The 26,814-nt window shown below is 46.2% G+C and overlaps 1 protein-coding gene across 3 annotated transcripts in view; it reads left to right on the top strand.

Moving 5' to 3' along the window:
* The window catches only part of ULK4 (unc-51 like kinase 4), a 1,062,038-nt gene that overhangs the window by 388,425 nt on the left and 646,799 nt on the right, over nucleotides 1–26,814 (top strand). For all 3 annotated transcript variants that reach the window (XM_073550092.1, XM_073550091.1, XM_073550093.1), the window contains exon 22: nucleotides 13,226–13,353. In XM_073550092.1, coding sequence (XP_073406193.1) covers nucleotides 13,226–13,353 — 128 coding nt within the window. The remainder of the gene's footprint in view (nucleotides 1–13,225; nucleotides 13,354–26,814) is intronic.

The raw sequence follows: 26,814 nt of genomic DNA, 5'->3' as shown, positions 1-26,814 counted from the left end.
CGCCGATTCCGATACCGGGAACCAATGCAAGTCAATGGGGCCAAAATATCGGAATTAAAAAAAACCCTTTCTTTCCTTGTAGGTTAATTCTACATGAAGAAAAACAACTAAGAATAATGTAGAATGTATTGTGGGAGGTGGAGGAGACATTAAAGCCATAGAGGTTTAGCCCAATCAAATGGAATAGCAGGAAATAAACTTTTTTTTTAAAGACGTTAGGAGTTACAAAGATATTGACTATGTTAGCCTCATTTATATTTTGCCAGACATGTATGTCTTCTTCTTTCTTCTTTCTTCTTCTTCTTTCTTATTCTTCTTCCTTTTTTTACCTTCTTCTTCTTATTCCTTTTTTTACATTCTTCTTCTTCTTCCTTTTTTTACATTCTTCTACTTCCTTTTTTTACATTCTTCTTCTTATTCCTTTTTTTACATTCTTCTTCTTCCTTTTTTTAAATTCTTCTACTTCCTTTTTTTACATTCTTCTTCCTTTTCTTACATTCTTCATATTCTTCTTATTCAACAATTATTATTCTACATATTCAACTTCTTCCTATTCTTCTTCATCATATTCTTATTTGTGTCAGGCATTCCTGTAGTTGTTATCTAGAAAAGTTAGAAGTTTACACCTTCCGTTCTGCCTGTCACAAAAGATTTACAACAGGATTTGTCCGCGTTCAGTTTGGCCTGCAGCAGCAGGCCTTTTCCAGGGGCACCACGAGGAGGAACGGACTCACCCCCATACACTGCTTAGTCTTCTTCTGCTTATAAATAAGATAATATCATTTGCTCAGAGTATTAGTCTTATGCTTAATGTTCTTCTGCTTTGTTTTTTTATGCTTCTTTGTCTTCTCTCTCTTGTTGTTCTGCATCTTGGTGGTTGTCTTCCTGTTCTTTGTCCTCTTGAACCAGCTGACGGTACTGGCACCCGGAGGGGCAGCAGAAGGAACAAGAGCCAATGGCACTACCGAGGACCAGCTGACGGTGCTGGAACCCGGTTACTAAGCAGGAGGTACCTGTGCTACAAAGCACTACCAAGGACCAGCAGACGTTGCCGGAACTCGGATACCGAGATGGAGGCACCTAGGCCAAAGGCTCTGCCGAGAACCAGCTGACGGTGCTGGAACCCGGAGGGGTAGCATAAGCTGCAAGAGCAAATGGAAATAGCGAGGACCAGCTGACAGTGCTGGCACCCGGAGGGGCAGCAGAAGGAATAAGAGCCAATGGCACAACCGAGGACCAGCTGACGGTGCTGGAACACGGTTACTAAGCAGGAGGTACCTGTGCTACAAAGCACTACCAAGGACCAGCAGACGTTGCCGGAACTCGGATACCGAGATGGAGGCACCTAGGCCAAAGGCTCTGCCGAGAACCAGCTGACGGTGCTGGAACCCGGAGGGGCAGCTGAAGTTACCACTGAAAAGCAAAGTTGGCATGCGGCAAGCTGGCCGCAGTTACCGAATCACACAGTCCTACAGGGGGTGCTTGTCCTACTGGCACTACGGAACAAGCCTTTCTTACCAGAACCCGCAGTCCACATAGGAAGCACCTAAACTGCTGGCACCCTAGCCTCGGCTAACCCAACCGCAACACGACATGGCAACTTGGGGTGGCAAACTGACATTGACACTTCCCGGAAACAGCAGGCAGGGCTGGAACCAAGCTGGGCAGGAGGGAGTACCCGTGCCAAAGTCAGTTATGAGCAGCAACTGGCGATGTTGGAGCCCAGGGACAAGCACTTAGCAGGCTGAGGCCTGATGTGCTGTCAATTGGGAGGCAGCAGGACAGATTGCCATCAAAACAGCAGGGGAACAGCTGACGTTACTGAACCCCACAAACACAGGAGCTAGTGTTTTACTCTGTGAAGATGGCACTTCCGAGCAACAACTGGCTGTGTAGAAGCCCAGGGACAAGCACGGAGCAGGCTGAGGCTGCATTGAAGAAATTTTAAGATCGGTTGTAGACTTCTACTAATTTTAACCAAGCTCCACTTAGGCCTGTGGCTTCAATGATTTTCGTATTTCCCCTGTCCTCCAACCCCGCCAGTTACAGCTCCGAAGTGGCATCTGCACAATCCACACTTGTTCCTGTGTTACAGGTGTTCAGTCCGGTCAGTTAATCCACTGATGTGTGTCCGGCAATGTCGCCTGCTCTGTCCACATTCCCATAACTAGTTATGGGAATGTGGACAGAGCAGGCGACATTGCCGGACACACATCAGGGGATTAACTGACCGGACTGAACACCTGTAACACAGGAACAAGTGTGGATTGTGCAGACGCCACTTCGGAGCTGTAACTGGCAGGGTTGGAGGACAGGGGAAATACGAGAGACAGTGGAGCCACAGGCCTAATTGGAGCACGGTTAAAAATCAGTAGTAGTAGGACTGTGTAGGCAGCAGGAGATTTTGCCATCCACACAGCAGGGGATCAGCTAGCGTTACTGAACCCCACTGAGACACGGCAGCAAGTGTCTCTTTCCGTGTGGACGGCACTTCCGAGCTACAACTGGCTGTGTTGAAGCCCAGGAAATAGGAGGGTGTAGGCAGAGGCCTACTGTCTTTGGAATGCGGAGACAGCAGGAGAGACTGCCATCCACACAGCAGGGGAACAGCTGGCGTTACTGAACCCCACTGAGACACGGCAGCAAGTGTCTCTTTCCGTGTGGACGGCACTTCCGAGCTACAACTGGCTGTGTTGAAGCCCAGGAAATAGGAGGGTGTAGGCACAGGCCTACTGTCTTTGGAATGCGGAGACAGCAGGAGAGACTGCCATCTCCACAGCAGGGGAACAGCTGGCAGTGCTGAACCCCACTAACACTTGAACGAATGTGTTTGGCTCTGTGGAGACGACACTTCTGAACACCAACTGACGCTGTTGGAGCCCAGGATTAGGCGAGGAGCAGGCTGGGGCCTACTGGATTTTGGCAGGTGTAGGCAGCAGGAGACTTGCCATCTCCACAGCAGGGGAACAGCTGGCAGTGCTGAACCCCACTAACACTTGAACGAATGTGTTTGGCTCTGTGGAGACGACACTTCTGAACACCAACTGACGCTGTTGGAGCCCAGGATTAGGCGAGGAGCAGGCTGGGGCCTGTTGCTTTTGGCAGGTGAAGGCAGCAGGAGACTTGCCATCTCCACAGCAGGGGAACAGCTGGCAGTGCTGAACCCCACTAACACTTGAACGAATGTGTTTGGCTCTGTGGAGATGACACTTCTGAACACCAACTGATGCTGTTGGAGCCCAGGATTACGCATGCCGCATGCAGAGGCCAATGGGCAGCGGTTTTTATGGAGGTTGTTGACTACTACTGATTCTAACCATGCTCCACTTAGGCCTCTGGCTCCACTGTCTCTACTATTTACCCTGGCCTCCAACCCTGCCAGCTACATCTCTGAAGTGGCGTCAGCACAATCTACACTTGTTCCTGTGTTACTGGTGCTCAGTCCCGTCAGTTGATCCCCTGATGTTTGTCCGGAAAGTTCGCCAGCTCTGTCCTCATTCCCACTACTGGTTATGGGAATGTGGACAGAGCAGGAGACCTTGCCGGACACACATCAGGGGATAAACTGAAGGGACTGAGCCACAGGAACACAGGAACAAGTGTAGATTGTGCTGACGCCACTTCAGAGATGTAGATGGCGGGGTTGGAGGCCAGGGGAAATAGTAGAGACAGTGGAGCCAGAGACCTAAGTTGGGCACGGTTAAAAATCAGTAGTGGTTTGAATGGTGATGGAGCTGGTGACTTTGCCGTCCACACAGCAGGGGATCAGCTGGCGTTACTGAACCCCACTAACACAGGAGCTAGTGTGTTTCTCTCTGCAGACGACACATCTGAGCGACAACTGGCTGTGTTGAAGCACAGGGATTATAGTTCAGGTGGTAGAAAAATGAACACACCAGCAGACCTGGATACAGTTGCCAACCACTAATTTAGTCTGTAAGAGGAATGGCAAAGTCTTTGGAGATCCAGGCCTTGTTCATTTTCAGAAAAGTCAGCCGGTCAACATTATCGGAAGATAGTCGCGTGCGACGGTCTGTTAGTACACCACCTGCGGCACTAAAGACGCGTTCCGATAATACACTGGCAGCAGGGCAAGCCAGCACCTCCAATGCATACTGGCTAAGCTCTGGCCATGTATCCAGCGTAGAGACCCAAAACTTGAAGGGGGAAGAGCCATCTGGGAGTACAGTGACAGGGCAAGACATGTAGTCTGACACCATCTGACGGAAGCGTTGCCTCCTGCTGACTCGAGGCGTCGCTGATGGTGTAGACAATTGTGGTGGACACACAAAACTTTGCCACATTTGGGCCATAGTGGTCTTGCCTTGTGCTGCAGCGCTGCCTCTGCTCCCTCTTTGTGCAGAGTTTCCTCCACTGCCTCGACGCACAGAGCTGCTTTGTAAAGCACTAGCAACAGTGCTGTCGGGTGGAATGGAAAACATTATGGACTGCACCAGTGACTCTTCGAACTCCCGCAGTTTACGCTCCCGGTTCAACGTTGGTATGAGCCTTTGTACGCTGTCCCGGTAGCGAGGATCTAGGAGGGTGTACACCCAATAATCAGTCGAGACGAGAATGTGGGCGATGCGGCGGTCGTTTCTCAGGCACTGCAGCATGAAATCAACCATGTGCTGCAGACTCCCAACTGCCAAAGAACCGCTGTCCCCTGTTTGAGGCGTGACCTCGGCCTGCTCTGCATCACCCCACCCTCGCTGTACATACTGAGTAGAGGTTTGTGTACCTCCCTCCTCTGGAGAGATGTCTTCCTCCTCCATCGACTCCTCCTCATCCTCCTCACAAAGTGTCCCCTGCCTACGCCTTTGTGAGGAAACACGTAGCGCAGACTGTCCAGAAGCAGATGGCATTTGGGACTCCTCATCCTCCACCTCTTCCGAAACCTCATCCCTTAGTGCTTGCAGTGTTTGTTGAAGCAGGCAGATAAGGGGGACAGTCATGCTGACTAGTGCATCATCTGCACTCGCCATCCGCGTGGATTCATCGAAGGCACGCAAAACGAGGCAGATGTCCTTCATAGAGGCCCACTCAATGGTGCTGAAGTGTGAACGGCGCACAGTGCGACTTGTTTGCGCCTGATGCAGCTGGTACTCCATGACTGCTGCCTGCTGCTCACACAACCGCTCCAACATATGTAACGTTGAATTCCACCGAGTGGGTACGTCACATGATGCGATGTTCCGGAAGGCCAAATCGTCGCTGCAGAGCAGCGAGGCGCGATCTTGCCGTGCTGGAATGCCGCAAGTGAGCGCACTCTATGCGGACCTTGTGCAACAGTGCATCATGATCCGGATAGTCCCTCAGAAAGCTCTGCACGACCAAGTTAAGCACATGTGCCAGACATGGGATGTGTGTGAGGTTGCCTAGGCCAAGAGCTGCCACCAGATTTCGGCCATTGTCACACACTACCAAGCCCGGCTGGAGATTCGCTGGCCCAAACCACACATCGCTCTCCTGCTTGATAGCATTCCAGAGCTCCTGCGCTGTGTGGCTTCGATTCCCCAAAGAAATTAATTTGAGTACAGCCTGTTGACGTTTGGCCACGGCTGTGCTCATATCGGTCGTAACAGGCTCCTGCTCTGCTGTTTCTGAGGAACTTGAGTAGGAGGAGGAGTCTGTGTACAGACTGGAGTCCTGCAATCCGTGGCGTTGGAAGAACACGTACAGCGCCACTCTCCAGATCTGTACCCGGCTCCACAACATTGACCCAGTGGGCAGTGAGGGAAAGGTATCCTCCCTGTCCATGGTTACTGGTCCACGCATCGGTGGTCAGGTGGACCTTGCTACTAACGGCGTTTAGTAGCGCATGTTTTATTTTGCCCTCAACATGTTTCTGCAGGGCAGGGACGGCTCGCCTGCTGAAATAAAAGCGGCTGGGCACGTTGTATTGGGGGACTGCCAATGCCATTAAGTCCCGGAAGGTGTCAGTGTCCACCAGCCTGAATGACAGCATTTCAACTGCCAGAAGTTTGGCAATGCCAGCATTCAGAGACTGTGCTCGGGGATGGTTTGCCGAGTAAGGGCGCCTTTTATCCCATGCCTGTGCTACCGATGGCTGTGATGGATGGGAACGTGCTGCTATGGGTGGAATCTGACAGGGTCTCCGGACAACAGTGGCAGAGGTTCTTCCTTGGCGATCCTGTGAGGAAGCCGAACCAGCAGTGTGTGAGCTGGAGGAAGAGGCCCCAACACGAACTGAAGAGGTGGTAGGTGGTGCTGTATGTTGGCCTACGTCTTCAGGGTGTCTCTGCAACTCCAACTCGTGCTTGGTGCGCACATGTTTCCACATATTTGTGGTATTGAGGTTGCTGACATTTCTCCCTCTTTTGACTTTCTGATGACACAGCTTGCATTTGACAAAGCAAATGTCATCTGCAACTGTGTCAAAAAAGGACCACGCACTGCAAGTCTTGGGAGCGCCCGTTTTGCCTTTGGAATGAGGAATGCTCCTAACGGGTGCCGAAGTGGAGGGTACAGGCAACCAAGTCTTCACCCTCCCTCTGCCTCCTGTTTTGGCTGGTAGGGGAATCTCTTCCTCCGAGCTGCTCCCACCACCTTCCTGTTCCTCACGCCATGATGGGTCAAGGACCTCATCATCTTCCCTCCCCTCTTCAAACAGCTGCCTCTCCGGGGTTGTCTCGCCAACACCGTACACACCAGAAAGTGGCAACTGAGTCTCGTCATCATCTGATGCGTACTGAGGTGTGCTGACCATAGTCACTGGCCCACTTGCCTCTTCAGATTCAGAGGGACAAAGAAGTTGCGCATCACTGCATACTCCCTCTTCTTCACATTCAGGAATGCTGCTTGGCTGGCCCCCTCTTTCCAAGCCAACAGATTCCGAGAACAGAAGTAGAGACTGTGATGGCTCCTGTCCATGTCTCTCTGACTGCCTGGGCACTTTGGCAGGTGGTGAAGAGACAGATGGTTGCTCTTCGGTGCTCTGGTCCTGAGAGGCTGTGGAAGTAATTGAAGTCGATGCGTTAGCTGCCATCCATCCGACAACGGCTTCAATTTGTTCCTCCCGCAGCAGTGGGGTACGTTGAGGTCCTACAAAGCTGCGCATAAAGGACTGTTGCCTGCTAAAACTGGGGGATGCTGATCCACTGGTGCCCGCAGCAGGCCCAGAATCCCCACGTCCTCTACCTGCAGAATCCCCACGTCCTCTCCCTGCAGAATCCCCACGTCCTCTCCCTGCTGAAACTCCACGCCCACGCCAACGCGCCTTACTCCCTGCCTTCTTCATCTTGCCAGACTGCTTAAGATAGGCAGAAAAGTACAAAGGGGGGGCTTAGTGTGCTTATTCCTGAACAGCTGGTTACAGGTACAAAAAACACTAATTTTATGAAGTGTGTGTGTGTGGACTACACTTTAATAGGAGCTGATGTGGCCTACACAAGTTCCAAATGTAGTGTTTGGTGAACTTTTTTTGTGGTTTCTTTGTTGGAAACAAACTCAAAGTATGTGAACAAAGAATTGAAACTGATATTATCACCAACTTTTTGGAGCTATTACAATGCAGGCAGGTAACCTACAATGCAAAAGATGAGGCTCCAAAAAAATTGGGTAATACTAATCTGGCTGCGCCGGCAGGGCACAAGCCAGAAAAAAAGGCTCCTCTATCTACTCCTATATAGTGTTTGCAACCAACCAATGTTGATGGATACGGATGGATGCACACTAATAGGAGAAGAAAAAATGAGCTGCACTCAAAGACAAATATGTGTGAGGCAGTGACGCACGTTGAGCGTCCTACAACCAGACGTGGCTGAAGGACACTCTACTCAGCGTGAGCTGCACTCACACACAGTCAGAGACCTCTCAGACAGCCGTGAACAGTGCAGCTAAGAGGGCACTGGCACTGACAGGCTGCAGAAAGGCTCCGCTGTGTACTCCTATATAGTGTTTGCAACCACCGTAGATGGAGACGGATGGATGCACACTAATAGAAGAAAAAATGAGCTGCACTCAAATAAAAATATGTGTGAGGCACTGACGCACGCTGAGCGTCCTACAACCAGACGTAGCTGCAGGACACACTACTCAGCGTGAGCTGCACTCACACACAGTCAGAGACCTCTCAGACAGCCGTGAACAGTGCAGCAAAGTGGACACTAGCACTGAAAGGCTGCAGAAAGGCTCCGCTGTCTACTACTAGTGTTTGCAACCAACGTATATGGATACGGATGGAAGCACACTAGATTGAAATTATGTAAAAAATGCAGCTCAAAAATTAAAAGATGTATGAGGCAGCAGTGAGGCACGCTGGGCAGCCTACAACCTGACCTGGCTGCAGGACCCACTCCACAGCGTGAGCTGCACTCACACAGCCCTTGCAGACAGCTGTGAACACTGCTGCTAGGGCAAAGAAGGCTACAGTGGTGGTTTATGTAGCCTGGGTAAAGCACTAGATGTTTGGTGGAATCGCTATTTCTAACTGTCCCTCACAGTCTTCTACAGCAGCCTGTCCCTAACTGAATTCACAGCAGAGTGAACCAGAAATGGCGGCTGCGGTGGCTTTTATAGTGCATCATGACATCATTTCGGCAGCCAATCACAGACATGCCAATAGTTAACATGCCTACATGCCTAACAGGATGTGCCCACACTTCGGAGAATTCCCATTGGCTTAATCAAAGCAAGCAGGCTCATAGCATGATGGGAACTTCCGATTCCGGTATCCGATATGACAAAAGTATCGGAAGTCAGTATCGGAATTCCGATACCGCTAATATCGGCCGATACCCCATACTTGCGGTATCGGAATGCTCAACACTACTCATCACTAATTATAACCAGTCGCCACCAGAGCTGATAACATTGGGGTTGCCAGTCATTAGACCCTCACCGATCTGATATTCAGACCTATCCTAAGAATATGTCATTAATATCAAAGTAGTAGTCTAACTCTTTGAACACCTACTGGCAAGAATAAGATAATTATTTAATAAAGGCTGTTATTCTTTTACCATAGATTTAATATTTTTTCATCCTCTTACTGGTCATTTACCGACAATCTTTAGCAATTCTAAAAACACCAACTTAAAGAATAGACTTCGTTTTATTGCCAAATCCTGTCTGCTATCTAACTTAAAGCTGGATTCACATTCTTGTAGGAGATATGCTGCCACCAAAGGAGTCTGGCATCAACTTTTTTCAATGACTCCTTTCCCTAGGCAGCAAATGAAGAAGACAATGGTGCACATGCACTGCTTCATTCACAGGTGGCACTTTTGATCCCCTTTCTCAGGGGTCCCAGTGTTGAGATACCCATTGATCCGAAGATCTTACCTATTGTGGCTTACGCTTACGAAAGTATTCACCACCTTGGCTATTTACCTAACGTATTTTGTTACGTTACAACCTGTGTTTAAATATTTTTGTAATCCGATTTATGTGTGATACATCAGCCCTAAATTGTCATGATCCATGCTGGATCAGGACTGATAAAAAGCACAGGTAACCTTTGTTTTTCTAAGCTGTGCTTAAGTTTGGTTTTTGCCCCCGGTGGCCATTAGGATTATTGCACTGTGGTGTCGTTTGTTCTAAGTTTGCCCCCAGTGGTGGTGGGCGTCATTGCACTCTAGTTTCTTTAGTTTAGTGCACATGATTATAATGCAGGTGTGATTGCTGGCTCTGCTATGAAAGAGTCACAGGTGTTGCAATCAGTGTTGGTATAGTGTTCATTTCAACCATCCTTGGTGGAGGACGGAGCTGGAGAGTGTTCCTTGCAGCACTGTCTTTGCCCTGGTGTGGAAGGAGTCATAGGGGATTTCCTTGTAGCTCTGACAGAGCTTGGTGGCAGCGATTCAGGAGGAAAACTGCATTCTGGTGGTGGACTCTGTTGCCAGGAGCAAGTGCAACAGAGTAAAGCTAAGTTGTGTTTCCCCGTTTGTGTTTTTCCTTAGTGTGTATTAGTACAGCTGTGGGGCCAGTGCCTACGCCACCCAGCTCCCTAGCAAGGGATAGGTTTAGGGTGTGCTAGGGCGACAGGTTCCTGAACGGCGCCCGGTGCGGAACCGGCATAGGGAACGTTAGGAGCGTTAGGGACACTGACTCAGAGGAGTGCCGGAGGTCTCCACGTCCCCTTCCCCTATTGCAAGGCCCACCGTTGTAAGTGTTTTTCCCTTCCCCTTGTCTTGTTGTATTAGTTACCGGCCTGCGAGCCGTGTCACACAGGACAGTATCATGTGCCGCGTCTTGTTGTTTTAGTTACCGTCCTGCTGGTCGCGTCACACAGGACGGGTCCACGTGACATAAATAGTCTAAATTGGTGAAGTGAGAAAAATATAGGCATAAATTAAATTTAAGGGATCAAATAACTAAAAATGTACTTGTTCATATGTCTTCACTCATTTTTGCTGTGAAGCCTCTAAATATTTCTGGTGTAAGCAATTACCTTCATAAGTCACATGCTTAGTGAAAAAAAATTCAGCTGTGTGCAATCTAAGTGTCACATGGTCTAGCAGTATATACACACTTTTTCTGAAATGCCACAGAGGCTGCAACACTATTAAGCAAGAGGGACTACTAACCAAACAAGACCATGAAGACCAAGGAGATCTCCAAAAAAGTCAAGGACAAAAATGTTGAAAAGTACAAGTACAAAAAACTTGCCAAGCAGAGGCTGCCCATCAAAACTCTCAGCCCAGGCAAGGAGGGCATTAATAAGAGAGGCAGCACAGAAACCAAAGGTAACCCTGAAGGAGCCGCAGAATTCCCAAGCGGAGACTGAAGTATCTGTCCATACGACCACAATAAGCCGTACATTCCGATCCTTTTCTTACACACAAAATTTGTAAGGCTCTTTTTCAGTCTGCCAAAAGAAATGTTGGAATCTCCCCAAATGTATGGAAAAATGTTCTGTGGTCAGCTGAGACCAAAATTGAATTTTTTGGCCACCGAGGTATATATGTCTGGTGCCAAACTAATACAGGAATTCACCCCAAGAATACCATCCTCACAGTGAAACATAGTGGTGGCAGCATCATGCTATGGGGATGTTTTTTTGACAGCAGGGAGTCAAAGGGAAGATGGATAGTGCAAAATGCAAGGGTATAGTTGAGCAAAACCTGTGTCAGATTTGAAGATTGCTGTTCACCGGGGAACCATCTAACTTGAAGGGGCTGGAGCAGTTTTGCCTTGAGGAATGGGCAAAAATCACAGTGGCAAGATGTGAAAAGCTCTTAGAAACTTATCCGAAGCGGCGACTTGCAGCTGTATTTGCTGCAAAAGGAGGCTCTACAATGTTTTGACTTTAGGGGGGTGAATATTTATGCACACTGAAGTTTTCAGTTAATTTGACCTATTTGCTTCTCAATAAAAGGAAAAACAAATGTTCACAGTTCTTTACATGAACAAAGCCTAAAATAAAATATGGTGTAATTCCAGGTTGTGGGGTAGCAAGACCCCAAAAATGCCAACTTGGATGAATTCTTTTGCAAGCCACTATATCCTGTGGGTAGGTAATAACTTTGTAAGTTGGGAAACTACTTTATTGTAGGAGGTGCATATGAATATGTGCCTTCTGCCCTTCATGTATATGAATATTACCTGAACTGTCAGTACCCACAAGGGTCAGTCCAGCGGATGGCACAATAAACACCAACATCGGGATGGAAAAATGGAGAGGAAAGCCATAACAGTAGAGAACAAGGGATGGGGAACCTCCTAACACAGCCTGTGCCTATCCCTAAGCTCCCTTAATGCCCTATGTGGGTACTTCCCTTCCCCCCTTCCCCAGCTGCCATCAAATGCCTAGTCCCTAGCTGTCACCTCACTAAACCCTGGCTAGTGCACTGGCCGGCAAGGACACTAGCTTCACCACTGCAGATGGGGCAAACATGGGATATTTACAAGCACGAGACGGACAAGGTAATTAAGCAAGTAACTTAGCTCCAGGGTCCGCTGCCAAGCTCATCACAGCAGAGGATACGGAATCAGGCCCCAGAACTCTACAAAACTAGCTGATATATCAATGATAACAGAGAGCTGCAAAATCCATGGCTGGTCTACATAGAATAACTATTACCAACAGTCAGTTTATGCATTTTGTGGCTATTTAAAGGATGGTGGGAGTGGTCACCACCCACATCAGCTGACCTAGCAACAAAGCAGTTTCCAGCAAGGAAACTGTCATTAACCCTTGCTGACACGAAAGCAAAAAATAACATTTAAACTAAAGCAGAACCAGAGCTGTCACAAATCCAAAAATGAATTGTGACACAAACTCTGTCCTCACGACCCCTCAACACATCATGTTTTCAGGATTTCCTTAGTATTGCAATGGTGTATCTGATAACTTAAAGCAAACCTATCAGCAGGATTTTGCTAAGTAAACTACATGCATTGTCATGTTGACATTGTTACACTGGTTAAAATGATACCTGGGGTAAATAAATCTGTCTTGTGGTTCTTGTGTAATCAGTTTTCAGTTAATGAGATACTTGGGCTTTGGCTGATGATTTTAGGCAGAGTCTTATCTTCCTGATTTAAACCACAGAAACCAAGGAAAGACCTGCCCACAGACCCACCCCAAAGCACAAACTGTCTTGCCTTGTTTCTATGATAAGGAATATGTTTGTGCTTCAATATTCACACTTGGTTTCTCTGGCCTAGAGCACCAAGATAAGACTCTGCCTACAATCCCACCCCGAGCACGTGCGTCTCATTAACTGAAAACTGATTACACAGATTACACAAGAACTACAAGAGGGATTTCTTTACCCCAGGTATAATTTTAATCAGTGTAAAAATGTCAACATGAAAATGCCTGTAGTTTACTTAATAAAATCCTGTTGATAGGTTCGCTTTAAGGTATCAGAAACTGCCACAGGTTCTCTCAACAGTGCAATACTAAGGAGATCCTAAAAACATGATGTGTTGGGGGCCATAAGGGTTGTAGTTTGGGAAACGCTGATCTACATGAATGTGCTCATCTAGCAGTACCACCTGTGGTTCTCTGCTGTTAATTTACAGAAACAAAAATTGTCAACCACATTGTTGTCATTTTACCTATTTTTTACTGAAATTACTAACATTGTTATTTCATAATTACATTTTTCAATTTCATTTTTCATAATTATTTTCTTTACGTGTGGATTATCGCCAGTTTTTAAGATGGTATCATTATTATTTTACTTTTTACTTTGCTTTAATGTTTCTTACAGTATGATTTCATACTCATTTATGTTCTTCATTTCTTTTTCAGGATTTTGTTACAAAAATAGCTCGTCTTCTGGAAAGCCCTTCGACAGCAATAAGAGCAAAAGCTTTTCTGGTCATTTTACAAGTTTTAATTAGCAACAAAGAGATGTTACTTCTTTGCTGCCAAAGCAGGTAAATCGAATTCCAATTGATGGCCAATTTTGTTTTATGATATATGTTAGCAGTAAAAACATAAAAATAAGAGATCTACTGAAAAACACCAAGTATCCGAATGAAATTCAGAAATTTTAAATCTTATTCATTCTTATGAAATGGAATTGTTTTCTTTTATGTACAGTACTTTTCTTGTAAAACTCTACTTATAAACTCAATGACTGGAACATTTCCCCAGGAGTATCCACCCTGTATGCCTTCCCAGAATTAAAGTGAATTTGTAATTTTTTATAGTCCCACAATAATTAGACTATAATAACACTTATACATTAAAAATAATATATCAATCATGTTAGAAATTGGTAAATTGTTGCAACTGAATTGTGTTATTTGCAGTTTTATTTATTTTTGTGGCATTTTGTTTTTTTATTAAACTTCGATACTGTCAATATAAACTACAGTATATCATGTATCTTGTCAGAAGTGATCTTCGTGTCTACAGTTGAGATGGTGATTTCATTACTAATCACTACAGCTGACAATCTGTTCATAGGTATAGTCATATCGACTATAATTTGAAGTGTGGAATGGATTGTCTGAGAAAGAAAATGTACCGTATGTAGAGTCACAAAGCTTTTGGCATAATTTTATGTTGGTTACCCATTAATTATTACTATTATTGTTGTTTATGCAATAGAAAGCCATATCTAGAACACTATACATTCTCTGTGAGTTATAATGATATTTCAAGTTTTTGGTTGGTCTTACTTGTTTTTCCTAATTAACAGGAAGGAAATGTGTTGTGAAAGGGAATTCACATTAGTATATGTGCTATTGAGGTAGCCTACAGTATATTGATGCTCTGGGGCTCTTATAGTAATGGAGACCTAGTTAGTCAGGCATCCAAATGGGGAAGATAGTTACACCTGCAACTTGTACTGAGCAGTGTGAGGTTTCTGCTGTAGCAGAAAGGGGACCACTGAGGAGCTAAAAGACTAGGTGGGCAGAGATTATTTACATATTCAAAAAGGACTATGCAGTCATTCTGACATGGATTAAGTACGTACACCTGGCTTTTCAGGTTTTATGACATCTGTTTATCCATGCAGTTTCTACCATGGAAACTAATGACGGATCTGTTTTCAAAATACTATAATGGCTGACTAATACCCTGATGAAATTAACAGATTGAAATGATTAAAGTGCCTCATACAGACTAAAATAAACATGAATATTAGACATGTTTGATTTCACTGTATAAGTGTGAAACTCCATGGATCCCTTAAACACTCCCTGGTTCCCCCAGACTCATTTTCAGACCTCAGATGTGTCTATATTGACCCCCTAATATGAACTCTTCTATATATTTCTTTATTAATTTAACTGATAGCAGCTTACCACTTTTCAGCCACTCACCTGCCCCATCACCCCTCCACACCTATCCCCCATTGACACTGTGATGAACACGGACCTTGCCACTCCGCCTAATGTTACTATTACATCAGGAGGATCCAGTAGTGTGTTCTCCCCACTTGCACCAATGTGAGTTTCCTTACCCACTGAGGACAACCAAGGCCAGCTTGGTATAATTTTACACAGACACCTCTGTCCGTACTGGCCTAGGGAGGCACGAGGAGTAAGAGGATGCGGCTCTCACAATCGCTGGCATGGCACTACACTCGCTTACAACCCTGACAGGCTGAAAGGACCCTTTCACTAGCACCAGTGAAACAGAGTGCTGCCAGCTCGGTAGGACTGCCACCAGTTTCTCGTTAGATATAAGCCTGATCCATAACAGGATTATATCGGGTCTGAAACCAGCCCCAGTAACATGTAAAGTTAAGCACAGTTTACGGAAGTGTGGATTTGTGGATCGAGGTAAAAGAGCAGTCCAAGGTTAAATTATATATTTAATCGCCTTAAGGGCACACTAGACAATACACTAATATACACAATGGTTATACATATACAATAGTCAGATAGGCAAATACACATGAAGTATAAAAGATATGAGCAGATGAATCATGTCAATTACCGGTTTGATGTTTGACTGTGTGTGCACTGGGCCACAGAATGTTAGTCAACGTGGCCCCCACTTTTGACGTGAACAGCAAGCATAATGGAGCAAGCACACATGGCCTTATATAGTTAGGTCCATATATATTTGGACAGAGACAACATTTTTCTAAATTTGGTTCTAGACATTACCACAATGAATTTTAAACAAAACAATTCAGATGCAGTTGAAGTTCAGACTTTCAGCTTTCATTTGAGGGTATCCACATTAAAATTGGATGAAGGGTTTAGGAGTTTCAGCTCCTTAACATGTGCCACCCTGTTTTTAAAAGGACCAAAAGTAATTGGACAATTGACTCCAAGGCTATTTCATGGACAGTTGTGGGCAATCCCTTCGCTATGTCATTCTCAATTAAGCAGATAAAAGGCCTGGAGTTGATTTGAGGTGTGGTGCTTGCATTTGGAAGGTTTTGCTGTGAAGGAAACATGCTGTCAAAGGAGCTCTCCATGCAGGTGAAACAAGCCATCCTTAAGCTGCTAAAACAGAAAAAACCCATCCGAGAAATTGCTACAACATTAGGAGTGGCAAAATCTACAGTTTGGTACATCCTGAGAAAGAAAGAAAGCACTGGTGAACTCATCAATACAAAAAGACCTGTGCGCCCACGGAAGACAACAGTGGTGGATGATTGCAGAATAGTCTCCATGGTGAAGAGAAACCCCTTCACAACAGCCAACCAAGTGAACAACACTCTCCAGGAGGTAGGCGTATCAATATCCAAATCTACCATAAAGAGAAGACTGCATGAAAGTAAATACAGAGGGTTCACTGCACGATGCAAGCCACTCATAAGCATCAAGAATAAAAAGGCTAGACTGGACTTTGCTAAAAAATATCTAAAAAAAGCCAGCACAGTTCTGGAAGAACATTCTTTGGGACAGATGAAACCAAGATCAACCTCTACCATAATGATGGAAAGAGAAAAGTATGGCGAAGGTGTGGTACAGCTCATGATCCAAAGCATACCACATCATCTGTAAAACACGGCGGAGGCAGTGTGATGGCTTGGGCATGCATGGCTGCCAGTGGCACTGGGTCACTAGTGTTAATCGATGATGTGACACAGGACAAAAACAGCCGAATGAATTCTGAGGTATTCAGAGCCATACTGTGTGCTCAGATCCAGCCAAACTGATTGGTCGTCGTTTCATACTACAGATGGACAATGACCCAAAACATAAAGCCAAAGCAACCCAGGTGTTTATTAAAGCAAAGAAGTGGAATATTCTTGAATGGCCAAGTCAGTCACCTGATCTCAACCCAATTGAGCTTGCATTTCACTTGTCAAAGGGAAGGTGCCGTGTTTTTTCATTATTTAATGTAAAAAAGTGGTGTGTATGGTTTTTTTTTTTTACTGTATTAATACAGCCACTGGGGGCTGCCATCTTACCTTTCTGGCTGCTGAACGACACTTTCCATGCTCATTTACAGCAGTCCCTGGGCATAAGAGACAAGAGTCGTCTCCCGACCCCGACCTGTATCATTGCAGCAGCATCAGCTGTGAACTGGGCATGCCTCTGTGGGCAGCTCAATTCACAGCTGTAGGTGTGGCCAGGCGCCATTTTATTAGAGCCCAGTGCTTTCCTTTTAGCTCCATTTACACTCTATTGCAAGCCCTGGATGCTGTACTGTTCCATCATAACAGGGTTTGGATGTTCACTCTGCACATGCCACCTTCAGGAGAGGATACAGGGCAAGCTCATGGAGACAGAGCTGCTTTTTCCAAAACACCCAACCAGCTGCAGCCCCTGCTCTTGCAAAACATAGGAGGAGCTGCTCCCTGCGCTTTCAAAACACTTGGCCATCTGCTGGACATCTAATCCTATCCTGTGTGATACTGACTGCTGAGCCGTGTATGTAATCCTGTCCTGTGTGATAGTCTACTGAGCTGTGTATCTAATCCTCTCCTGTGTGCTACTGACTGCTGAGCCGTGTATCTAATCCTCTCCTGTGTGATACAGTCTGCTGATCCGTGTATCTATTCCTCTCCTGTGTGATACTGACTGCTGAGCCGTGTATCTAATCCTATCCTGTGTGATACTGTGTGCTGAGCTGTGTATCTAATCCTATCCTGTGTGATACTGTCTGCTGAGCCATGTATCTAATCCTTTCCTGTGTGATACTGTCTGCTGAGCCGTGTATCTAATCCTCTCCTGTGTGATACTGTCAGCTGAGCCGTGTATCTAATCCTATCCTGTGTGATACTATCTGCTGAGCCGTGTATCTAATCCTATCCCATGTGATACGGACTGCTGAGCTGTGGATCTAATCTTATCCCGTGTGATACTGCTCTCCTGAAATACTCTGTGCTGCTGTCACCCTGCTGGTTTTATCTGTGATCTACATGGTGGTATTGTGTATGATCTATATGGCGGCATTATGTGTGAACTATATGGCGGTATTATGTGAGAACCCTATGGCAGTATTATCTGCTAAAAGGGGACCCATTCTAGGGTGGTTCTGGCTGAGCACCTGCACATGGGTCAGGGGTAATAGATGCAGTCAGGGGAGGGCTGGTGTGGCAGCTGAAGAGAGGGGTCTCATTTTTATCGTTACTGTATGGCTACATTTCCCCCCATCCTGCTTCCCAGCGTCACCCCGGACTGCGCCCGTCGCCTCGCTTTCACACATTGCCAGGACAGGATCTGATGAGGGGAATGGGGTCTTTGCATGCAAAGTCTGGATCAGAAAAAGCCATCAATCAGCAGAAATCTTTCCTGGATTTCTGTGGTGCTGTCACCCTGCTCCTCCATATATCTCCCTCTGTGCTCCCCATAGACCAGCGCACTGCTCTCCTGAAATACTCTGTGCTGCTGTCACACTGCTCCCAGAATCTTTGCTGCCTGCCATCCTCGGTTACCGAAGACCCCATTCCTCTCCTCAGATCCTGTCCTGGCGATGTGTGAAAGCGAGGCGACAGGGGCCTGACATATGGTGGAAGGAGCAGGGTGACAGCAGCACAGAGTATTTCAGGAGAGCAGTGTGCTGGTCTATGGGGGGCACCCTGTTCGGTGCCAGGGATTGTACATAGAGTGCTGTGTTATATACACATGGATGGATCGTCTGTTTGTCTGCTCCACAGAAATCCAGGAAACATTTCTGCTGATTGATGACCTGTTCTGATCCAGACTTTGCATGCAAAGACAGTCAGTAACTTTGCAGGCCCCATCAAAATGGCTGCTCACTGTGTTCCTAGATGTCATCCTCTCTTTTCCCTTGGCAAACACCCAGAAGGGGAGGAGAGGAGTGACATCACACCCATGTCAGCAGATTCCGCCCATAATTACTGCAGGGTAGTAATGTGAGCTAGTTGTACACTAGGTTTTTGTGCCAATTTTCAGTAGCTGCTCCCCCTAGTGTTAACAAGTGGAAATGCCAAACTTTTTAAAATTATTTTTCATATTTTACAAAATTAAAATAAATGATAATATTTTTTAAGAAAATGTAAACATTAATTCTTTACATTTTTTCAATTGGTGAAAAAAAAAAATTTGGGTGGCACCTTCCCTTTAAAGACTAAACTTCAGACAGAAAGGCCCACAAACAAACAGCAACTGAAAACCACCGCAGTGAAGGCCTGGCAGAGCATCAAAAAGGAGGAAACACAGCGTCTGGTGATGTCCATGAGTTCAAGACTTCAGGCAGTCATTGCCAACAAAGGGTTTTCAACCAAGTACTAGAAATGAACATTTTATTTACAATTATTTAATCTGCCAATTACTTTTGGTCCCTTTAAAAACAGGGTGGCACATGTTAAGGAGCTGAAACTCCTAAACCCTTCATCCAATTTGAATGTGGATACCCTCAAATGAAAGCTAAAAGTCTGAACTTCAACTGCATCTGAATTGTTTTGTTTAAAATTCATTGTGGTAATGTCTAGAACCAAAATTAGAAAAATGTCTCTGTCCAAATATATATGGACCAAACTGTATAAGTGTTTATCCTCTTGGTTGGTAACACCCTTTTCTGCACCCAAAAGGGTTTTTACTACCCTCCCATGGAGGATTATAGTAGCTACATCTCCCTAAACCTATGAAAGATCATAACTTCTCAATGGAAGGTTGTAGGGTGACAGTTCGGGCACCATCAGATGCAGCTGGGCCCCTGTTACGCTTGGAGACCAAACACAGTTTGGCTACCTGGCTCCTACTAGCCATTCTATTGATCCCCCCCACCCTGGGATGCTAGAATGTATTGAGATCCTGTAAGGTGTTCGTCCCGTTCCAGAGATCTTGAAAATGTAACCAATGTGTGGCTATGACATACCATAAGTACTCTCCTTTTGAAATCATAGTTGACTGAAGAAAGCAGTAAAGGCCCCAGTACACATAACGATGTCCCAGCGATCCCACCAACAATTCGACATGATGGGATTGCTGGGACATCGTTAGGCTGGTCGCTGGTGACCTGTCACATAGGCAGCCCCTCCAGCAATCAGGACCAGCGAGCAAGCTGGTATCCAACTTAAACATAAGGTTTCTAAGAGCCGCGCGGCTCTTAGAATCCCGATCTTTACGTTGGATATCAGCGTGCAGCGTCGCTGATCGCTGGCTCCCGCTGCCACACGCAGCAATGCGCGCTGGCCAGCGGGAGACCAGCGATGAAAAAACGGCTGAGGACGATCCAACATGATCAGCGATATCCGGAGGGGGGGGGCAGTCGCTGCTGGATGTCACACACCGCGATATCGCTGGAGAGATCACTGATGTGTCACAAAATCAGCGATCTCGCCAGCGACATCGCTGTGTGTAACGGGGTCTTTAGACTGCATGGTATCCACAGAGATTCTTCCTGTAGGAGCTTGGATACTAGCTAGCTGGTGGGGGTGTGAATTTCTTTTCTGAAGCTGAGAAGGCTGGGTCTTCCTGCTGAGCCAGGTGTCCTGTTACAGCTGCATAAAGGAGGTGGGTTTTATATTCCAATGCCAAATAGGATACAAATAATTAACATGAATTTATATATACAATGTTTTTCACAATTAGGCTATGTACACACGTAGATTTAGGTCCTGCGGATTTTTCCGCGCGGATTTGGAAAAATCCGCAGGTAAAATCTCAGGTCAAAAGACCTGCGGATTAGCCTGCGGTTTAGCCCTGCGGTTTCACACCTCTACAATGGAGAAGATGTGAAACCGCAGCGGAATCCGCACAAAGAATTGACATGCTGTGGATTTGAACCCGCAGCAAATCCGCATGGAAAAATCCGCAGCATGTTCACAGCAGTTTTCAGATTACCATTGAAAACAATGGTACTGTACAACGCACCTAAATCTTCTGCGGACCCGCAAAGCCTGAAACGCTGCGGATCCGCAGCAGAATCCGCACCGTGTGCATATAGCCTTAACCTCCTCTTCCTTTTACCTTTTTTTTATATATTTCTTTTGGTCAATCCTGAAAAGTTTTTTAATCCCTTTCTGACATTAGACGTTCCAGTACAGTACATCCTACTTCACAGTGTGTTCACGCAAACGGACATCCTGACATTTTTGCAAGCACATGAGCTTTGCCCGAACGATCAACATTGGGAGCTTGGCTTTAATGATAGCCGAGCTCCAGCTGTAACAGCCAGGCTTGATGTTCCCCTAAATGCCACGATTAATAACAATTGCAGCATTTAGATGGTTACAATCCTTATTAAGATGGTTGCAGCATTTAGATGGTTAAGAAACGGAGGAGGCTCTTTCTCTCACCTGATCGCACCACACAACATGATCACGGGGGCCTGATAGTTGCCATTATAGCAGGAGGTCAAATAATGACCTCCTGATTAGTGATGAACACAAGTGCTCATTACTGAAGTTTACCTAGGCTGCTCGGATATGCACCGAGCATCGCAAGTTCTCGAGTGACTTGTTTGAGACCTCACAACCGCATGTTTCACTGGTGTTAGCCACAAAACGTGCGAGGATTGCCCATGTTTGTCAAGCGCTCCCCGCATGATTTCTGGCTGTCTGACAACCGCAAAACATGCAGGCATGGGGGGCTTAAGCTGGAGTCACACATAGCGACTTACCAGCGATCCCGACAACGATATCAACGTGTCAGGATCGCTGGTAAGTCGCTATGTGATCGCTGGTGAGCTGTCAGACAGCTTCACCAGCGAACAGCACAGCGATGCCGAGCGCGCGGCATCGCTGTGTTCGTTAGCGCTGATGCCATGGATCCATGTCAAAATAGAATTAAAATATAAAATATTGTTATTCTCACCTTCCGACGTCCCGCGCAGCATTCCCGCCTCTCTCCACGCTCCGGTCCCAGTAATCCTTTGCGAGAATTACCGCGATGATGTCCGTTCTCGTGGGATCGCGAAGTCTTGCGGTCATTCTTGCAAAGGATTACTGGGAAAGGAGCGTGGAGAGAGGCGGGAATGCTGCGCGGGACGTTGGAAGGTGAGAATAACAATATTTTTTATTCTTTTTATTATTTTACAGCTGATCGCTGGTCTCCCGCCTGTCACACACAGCGATGCATGCTGCCCAGCGGGAGATCAGTGATGAAAAAAATGTCCAGAGATTTCTTGCAGCAATCAGCGATACCGGCAGGGGGGCCGGTCGCTGATAGCTGTCACACACAGCGATCTTGCTGGTGAGATCGCTGTTGTGTCACAAAAGTTGTGACTCAGCAACGATCTCGCTAGCGAGATCGCTATGTGTGACAGGGCCCTTAAACATGTCACTCGAGCACCTGCTATACTCTGTGCATACTGAGTACCCTAGTCAAACTCAAGTAACGAGCACTTGTACTTATCGTTACTCTTGACCTGTCAGCTATGATGGCCTGTTAGACTATGTCAATAGCAGGGTCTAAAAGGCGTTTTGTCAGTGTATCACTGCATGTGCACTGAAATGCATTAGATCAGTGATCAGATTAATAAACGTTAAAGTTTATTTTTTAAAAATTGTAACCCCCCCACACAAAATTAAAGAGAAAAAAAATATTACTTCAATAAATACATACGGTACAGACCAAAAGTTTGGACACACCTTCTCATTCAAAGAGTTTTCTTTATTTTGACTATGAAAATGGTAGATTCACTCTGAAGGCATCAAAACTATGAATTAACACATGTGGAATTATATAATTAACAAAAAAGTGTGAAACAACTGAAAATATGTCTTATATTCTAGGTTCTTCAAAGTAGCCACCTTTTGCTTTGTGTCATGATCTCAGTGCGGGTTTGACTTGCACATGTAGGGTTAATGTCTGGAACCAGTGCTGATGACTGGCATTTCTGGGGTTTAAGGTTGTGATCCCAGTGCAGGCTTACCTGCACACCTGGGGCTTATGATTGTGGCCTTTCCCTGGTTCTGGGAAAGCTTCTTATAGCCTCAGGACGCTCCCATCCCCGTCAGTTATACTTTCGCCCTTGGCATTGTGTGGTGACCCCTGAGTGTGTTGGTGCTGTGTTCTTGTTTATCTGTTACTCTGTGTACGATTCGGTCTGTTCTCTGGATACTGCTTGTTGGATTCTGCTTGGTACCTTCTATGTCTGTTTGGCTTTGACCACTGCCTGTCCCCGACTATCCGTTCTGTCTCATCCCTGGTACTTTATTGTTATCTCTGTGTATGACCTGGTTTGTCTGACTTTGAGTATTCCTGTAAAGTATTTTGCCTATCTCTGACAGCAGGACGCTAAGCCCCGCCCCCCTTGCGATCACATGACCGTAGGTCCTTCACTGCTCACTGACTTTAGCTTCTCCAGGTCCTGTTTGCTTGAACTATCCGGGCGTGTCTGACCCTGGGCCCCTCTGCAGTGTGAGTGAGTCCTTGCTCCGCGGTGGCTGCACGCCGGCGTTGACAGGACCGTGACACTTTGATTACTGCTTTGCACACTCTTGGCATTCTCTTGATGAGCTTCAAGAGGTTGTCACCGGAAATGGTTTTCACTTCACAGGTGTGCCCTGTCAGGTTTAATAAGTGGGATTTCTAGCCTTATAAATGGGGTTGGGACCATCAGTTGTGTTGTGCAGAAGTCTGGTGGATACACAGCTGATAGTCTTACTGAATGGAGTGCGTGTCTCCAGTAGCAAAAGCTTGGCACAATGTAAAGGCACTACAATGGCAGATTTGCAATTTTCGCTCCAGAACATCCATTGTTGCTTGTTTCTGGAAAACACAGATGGAGTCAAAAGGGGTCAATACACTTGTAGATAAATTCCCAGAGGAATGTAATTTCCAAAATGGAGTAAGGGCCCCGTCACACATAGCGATCTCGCTAGCGAGATCGCTGCTGAGTCACGAGTTTTGTGACACAACAGCAATCTCACCAGCGAGATCGCTGTGTGTGACAACGATCAGCGACCGGCCCCCCTGCTAGTATCGCTGATCGCTGCAAGAAACCTCTGGACATTTTTTTCATCGCTGATCTCCCGCTGGCCAGCACGCATCGCTGCGTGTGACAAGCGGGAGACCAGCGATCAGCTGGTAACTAGCGTACACATCAGGTATCCACCACCACTATCAGCTGTGTATCCACCAGACTTCTGCACAACACAACTGATGGTCCCAACCCCATTTATAAGGCTAGATATCCCACTTATTAAACCTGACAGGGCACACCTGTGAAGTGAAAACCATTTCCGGTGACAACCTCTTGAAGCTCATCAAGAGAATGCCAAGAGTGTGCAAAGCAGTAATCAAAGTGTCACGGTCCTGTCAACGCCGGCATGCAGCCACCGCGGAGCAAGGACTCACCCACATTGCAGAGGGGCCCGGGGTCAGACACGGCCGGATAGTTCAAGCAAACAGGACCCGGAGAAGCTAAAGTCAGTGAGCAGTGAAGGACCTACGGTCATGTGACCGCAAGGGGGCGGGGCTTAGCGTCCTGCTGTCAGAGATAGGCAAAATACTATACAGGAATACTCAAAGTCAGACAAACCAGGCACACTTGTCCGCTGCTCCCGGGGTCGCTCCTCACCTCAGCGTCGGCGTGCTGATTGCTGGTGAAGCTGTCTGTGTGACAGCTCACCAGCGATCACATAGCGACTTACCAGCGATCCTGACACGTTGATATTGTTGTTGGGATCGCTGGTAAGTCGCTATGTGTGACTCCAGCTTTACTTGAGAAAAGAGTTTGCTCTTCTGGCACTTGGGGGCTCTGTATTTGGAGTCTGCAAACTATTCTACTAAAATTTGTGCTCCAAGAGCCAAACAGCACTCATTCAATCTCTGGTCTCGCAGTGTAGCTAAGCATTACTGTTCAGCCACATATGGGGTATTGCCACGTTCAGCAGAAATTTTGTAACAAATTTTGGTGCCATTTCAACACATTTCCACTAGTGAAAATGTAAAAATCTGGGGCTGAAAGAATATTTTTGTGGTGGAATTGTAATTATTTTTTCTTCACTGCCCAAGGGTATAAAATTCATAAAACACTTATGGGTGAGTTCGGCTGTAATCGCACCTCAGGGGCTCTGGTAATGTGACATGGCACTCGCAAACCATTACTTCAAAATTTGAACTACTATATGACACTCCTTCCTTGTTTAGCTCTGCACTGTGCCTCAAAAGTAATTTTCAACAACATATGGGGTATTGGCATAGTCAGGAGAAACTGTGTAATAAATTGTACCATCCGTTTTCTCCTACTTCTGAAAATTATAAACTTGTGACCAAAGTAACATTTTAGTTCAAAAAAATTGTAATTTTTCATTTTCACAATCCAATCTTACACAACTCCTTGAATCACATAAGGATTAAAAATGCTCTCTGCGCAAAAGAATGTTTGAAAAAGTATGCTGATAAATAGTAGACATTTGGAAAGTGTTATGTTACTTAATTATTTTTATTATAACTGTAGGTGTTAAGGTCATCAAAGTTCGAAAATTGCAAATTTTTCAAAATTCTCATCAAATTTCCCATCTAATATATAAAGCTCAAAGTGTGTATGTATGTGTGTATGTGTGTGTGTGTATGTTTGTTTGTATGTCCGGGATAGTCATCCGCACCGTCGCAGCTACAGCCACAAAATTTGGCACAGTCACACGTCTGGACCCCGAGAGCGTCCTAAGCTATGTTGTGAGGCGAAATTTTAACCCCGCGCGTTCCAATTCACCAAACAATTTTGCCCCTATCTACATACTGGGGGAAAAAGTGTGTGTGCGTCAAGCCCCGCCCCTCATTGTGATGTCACAATGCCCCTATTTGCATACTGAGGAAGCAGTGTGTGCGCGCCAAGCCCCGCCCCTCATTATGATGTCACAATGGTTGCCATGGCGAGGCTGATGTCATCAAAGGTTGCAAGCCCCGCCGCCGCTCATTATGATGTCATAATGGTTGACTATGAGATTGAGGATGTGTGATGAGTATATGGGCACCGGACTTTGGGATGGAGGATATGTATGATGGGTATATGGGAACGGCACTATGGGATGGAGGATATGTATATGGGCACGGGACTATGGGATGGAGGATATGTATGATGGGTATATGGGAACGGGACTATGGGATGGAGGATGTGTGATGGGTATATGGGCACCGGACTATGGGATGGAGGATATGTATGACTGGTATATGGGCACGGGACTATGGGATGGCGGATATGTATATGGGTACGGGACTATGGGATGGAAGATGTGTGATGGGTATATGGGCACTGGACTATGGAATAGAGGATATGTTTGACGGGTATATGGGCACGGGATTATGGGATGGAGGATGTGTGATGGGTATACGGGCACTGGACTATAGGATGGAGGATATGTATGACGGGTATATGGGCACGGGCCTATAGGATGGAGGATGTGTGATGGGTATATGGGAACGGGACTATGAGATGGCGGATATGTATGATGGGTATATGGGCACTCGACTATGGGATGGAGGATATGTATGATGGGTATATGGGCACGGGACTATGAGATGAAGGATGTGTGATGGGTATATGGGCACTCGACTATGGGATGGCGAATATGTGTGATGGGTATATGGGCATGGGACTATGCGATGGAGAATATGAATGATGGGTATATGGGCACGGGACTATGGGATGGAGGATATGTATGATGGGTATATGGGAACGGGACTATGGGATGGAGGATGTGTGATGGGTATATGGGCACTGGACTATGGGATGGAGGATATGTATGACTGATATATGGGCACGGGACTATGGGATGGCGGATATGTATATGGGTACGGGACTATGGGATGGAAGATGTGTGATGGGTATATGGGCACTGGACTATGGAATAGAGGATATGTTTGACGGGTATATGGGCACGGGATTATGGGATGGAGGATGTGTGATGGGTATACGGGCACTGGACTATAGGATGGAGGATATGTATGACGGGTATATGGGCACGGGCCTATAGGATGGAGGATGGGTATATGGGCACGGGACTATGAGATGGCGGATATGTATGATGGGTATATGGGCACTCGACTATGGGATGGAGGATA

The sequence above is a fragment of the Dendrobates tinctorius genome, unplaced genomic scaffold (genome assembly GCF_039654945.1).
Source record: "Dendrobates tinctorius isolate UK_male_01 unplaced genomic scaffold, ASM3965494v1 ptg000162l, whole genome shotgun sequence".
In the NCBI taxonomy this organism is placed as follows: Eukaryota; Metazoa; Chordata; class Amphibia; order Anura; family Dendrobatidae; genus Dendrobates; species Dendrobates tinctorius.
This window is presented reverse-complemented; position numbering and strand designations above follow the sequence as displayed.